Raw genomic sequence first — 3,892 nt, forward strand, 5'->3', positions numbered from 1 at the left:
GGGGTGAAGGTATAAGGGAGAGAAGATCAGAGCGTTAGCATCATGCATTCAGTAATAAATAGAATATTTCCCATCGGAGTGGTCTGTGTTGAAAGGGGCCCAGGTGGTTATGGCATTGAGACGGTGCAGAAATGACGCCTAGATAGCAGATTTATCTGCCTGGCAAAAGTAGAACCTCTGCCTATTTGATGTCAATATATTAACGTGTCAGATATATTGTAAAAAAATTATTGCATCGTTTTTGAAAAAGGAAACATGGAAGGAGCTGCGAAATGACAGGGAGGTGATTTTGTGAGTGCCTGGGAGCAAAAAGAAAGAGGAACAAAAAGAGCAACACGGAGGGTGTGTATTTAACTAACTTTGTATTTTGCCACACATTGTTTTCATTTACAGCTACGTCTGATAAATGAACACGTTTGACATCACTGATAAATACAATACTATGGCCTACGAGAAGACTGGCAGGGGGCGGGGGGCAGTGCTCAGCTCTGCTGAAGCTTTGGCATCTGTTTGGAAAGGGGGAGTCAGATATTATTTTCTTCGTAGTAAAATTATCTGCCAGAGAAACACTGAGACGTGAAAAAGTACTATTTAGAATGTGCATGTCTACATATGCTTTTTAAAAATGCTAGCTGTAACATTCTGGGAAACTTTTCTGAATCTGTACGTACACATATATCTCTTTGTGATTTCAGTGGATTTTTAAAACTAATAACACAGGTTGAAAAACCATCGCACCTGTTCAGTTGTGTGCACTGGAAATCGAGAAGCACGAGCAGGCTTTTCTATGGGTCTAAATATAAGACCCTCAGACAAGAGGCATCGTTAATTAGTACGGAGGTTATACATTTAATAGCTTTCTTCTCTAACACAATAATTTTTCTTTAAAAAGGAAAGATTAAACAGGAGTCAGGGGGAGGTTGTTCTCCACGACTGCAAATAATAATAAAATAATAATAATCATAATTTTTAATGTACAGCTCTCACATAAATTTCATTTTGTGAACACACTGGTAAATACACGATGCTGGGGCTTCCAAAATGTGGCGTATCCCACTGATGGCTCCAACTTGCGAGTGGGCTCAGTTCTGTAATTGGAATGAAAGGAATTTTAACACTATTTAGACAAAGACTCAAATGCAGTGTAAAGGGGGAAGCTAGATTTCCTTATATGATTTTTTTTTTAAATTGGGAGACTAATTTGTAAGAAATGGCGGCACCTATGCAGGACTTAGGAGTTCTTTATAAAAGAGCACGTATTTGTGTTTGGCACTCAACTCACACTGTATTTCAAAGTTTCAAAAAATGCCTTTTACTAGGAGTTAACCTTCTCTTAAAGCCAGCCATCCAAACCCCGTTTTTTGCCAGCACCACTATACTTGATTTTATAATGTTTAGGGGCCCGAACCTGCTTATTATATCGAATGCTTTGCAGATTCCTATCAAAATGTTTAATTGTGACACACCTATATTTTTCGCCCAATCCAGGCTCCGCTCTTTGTGAGATAACTGCAATAACTACATCCTGATTGTCACTGTCATTCCGAGAATGTGTTTGCCTAAAATCTTTCATCGGATGCTGAGCTTTTTGTAAAAGTGGCATCTCCACTGCTGCTGCTTCAGAGGGAGACTGTGCATCTCCTAGTTGTGATCAGAAAAAAAAAAAAAAAAAAAATCTCCGAAGCCGCGAACAGCTGACTTCCAGCACATGGGAGTAGGTTTACTATTAAGACTTTTGCTAAGCAAAATTAAGTGTGGTTACAGGAGCCATATCCAAACTGGCACATAAAGGAAGGTCAAAATGTAAAGGGTATACACTGTCTTCGTGTTCCGTGAAGAAGAGGCAGGAAGGGCAGATGATAAACTGTCCAGAACTCGGCAGCATCAAGCACAACCTGTTTTCTTCAAAATAAGGCTTTCGTTCAGAGTTGCAAAATTATCTTTTTTTTTTTTTTAATAAAAAGAACTGAAAACAAAATAAAACAAAAGTCAACGTGTTTGGCTATATTTTCAAAACAGTGCTGGCTTTGTCTAACGTTCTATTAGTGTTCCAGGGGAAGTTGACTAAGAGTGCATGAATTTGTAACATTAGTTGCATGAATTTGTGTCATTTAAAAATAGGTCAATGCTTAGGAGCCCTACTAGTGAAGGTAGCTAGAGTCTTTCCAAATGATCTTTAAGTTAGTCCCCATACCCAGACTGTTTGGGGTTAAATACCAATACATCAAAGCACAGTGTATATTCCACCTTCGTGGAATATTTTCTGCTTGTCTTTCTGGGGATAACAGGATCTGAAATCATTACCGGCTTGTCTAAGTAGAGAAGTTCTCCACGAATATTCACAGTGAAATATGATTTGATAACACAGTTTAAACCAGATATGTACTTGGAGTTATGAAAGTAAGGGGTGGATTTTCTTTTTCCTATTTAAGACAAATGACCTTCAATGTTAAAGAAAAAAAAGCAAAAACAAAACAAACAACTTGGATTTGTCCAAAGTGTTTATGTTAAATCTTGTCAGGCCTTGCTAACAAGAAAATCATGGTGTGTAAGGGAAGAAGGAAAAATAATCAATTTTAGCAAAAGGCAAGAATTATTTATCTTTACCATTAAATACATATGTGCCCAAGCCACCTCTGATGCCTGCCTCATTGCTCCTTAGATGGGTTTGTTCCAGGATCAGAAGTGTAGGGCCATGTTCAGGAAGCCCAGTGCCACTGTTTCACCCCCCACCTCCCCCACCAAAGGGCAATGATGGCTCAACTCACTTAAAAACTGAAAACTTTCGGGAGGAAAAAAAAAAATGAGAGATCATAATTTACATCTATATTAAATATCGCTAATCACTATATAGGGCCAGCCTCCTCACCTCACAAAACAGCCTATGATTTCACCCTGAATTGCCTCCCTATTCTTCCATTATTCCTTCCACTGAAGAAAAAGATGCATTTTACACTTCTAATGCAGTTGTTGGGCCCAGTTAAACTGTACACTAAGAAACTGAGTACAGAATCAAAAAAAAATGCAGTTTATTATTGTAGATTATTCTTTCTCTTGATATAACCAGAATTGAAAATGAAAGAAAAGCACATAGGAACATCACGCGTGGTTAGTTAGTAACTCAAGATATAAAACAATTTTGCACAGCAAAATATGTAAAAGAAAAGTAACTGACAAGATTTTTTATATTTATTGTGGTAAGATTTACTTTTCATTTCTTTTTAAAGACAGGATGTCAGTCCCTGAAAATAACATTTACTGATTATTGCCTTTAAAACTGTGGATTTTTTTTTAAGTTACAGAAAATCCAGTTCTGCACCACAATACAACTGTAAAAAAATCTGCATCATCTTAAAACTGTGCAGTAATGCCATTTTTATAACTGCATAAATTTTATTAGCGTTCTAAACAGTTTTGCAAATTGTTTTTGTATTATATGCTTGCAGGTTATATCTTAGTGCAATTCAGTCCCAAATACTTTAATTTTGAAAAAAAAAACATACATTTTGAATGTAAAATACCCCTACAGATATAAACAGGGGTGTTTCCCCTTTTAATACTTTGGTTTTCAATACAGTCAGTGGTATAGCAAAGACTACACATACCCAACTTATATTTAAGTTGCAAGCACATGCTGTATAAGCTACTTTTTTTAAACAGTCCCCTTGCAAACTCTACCCCCCTTAACATCACAACAGTAAACAATTTAGTGCATCAATCTTTGAAAAAATCTACAGCTAAACAGACCTAACTCTTTCAAATTTATCTATAACATTCCTTTATCTGTAGCATACATTTTAACTGGGCTAACAGATTATAAAAACTAGAATTAAATTATATACTAGAAACCCATAGCATTCCACATTTGACAATGACCAAAAGCCAAAAAAAT

General features: G+C 36.4%; 1 protein-coding gene across 1 annotated transcript in view; it reads right to left on the minus strand.

The window, feature by feature from the left end:
• Positions 1 to 994: 994 nt before the first annotated feature.
• Positions 995 to 3,892, minus strand: part of MAF (v-maf avian musculoaponeurotic fibrosarcoma oncogene homolog) — an 18,012-nt gene continuing 15,114 nt past the window's right edge. The window contains exons 2-3 of the mRNA XM_012648174.1: positions 2,195 to 2,199; positions 995 to 1,088 (exon numbers count right to left, since the gene is read on the minus strand). Of these exons, the coding sequence (XP_012503628.1) occupies positions 995 to 1,088; positions 2,195 to 2,199 (99 nt within the window). The remainder of the gene's footprint in view (positions 1,089 to 2,194; positions 2,200 to 3,892) is intronic.

Source organism: Propithecus coquereli, unplaced genomic scaffold (genome assembly GCF_000956105.1).
Source record: "Propithecus coquereli isolate 6110/MARCELLA unplaced genomic scaffold, Pcoq_1.0 Scaffold280, whole genome shotgun sequence".
NCBI lineage: Eukaryota > Metazoa > Chordata > Mammalia > Primates > Indriidae > Propithecus > Propithecus coquereli.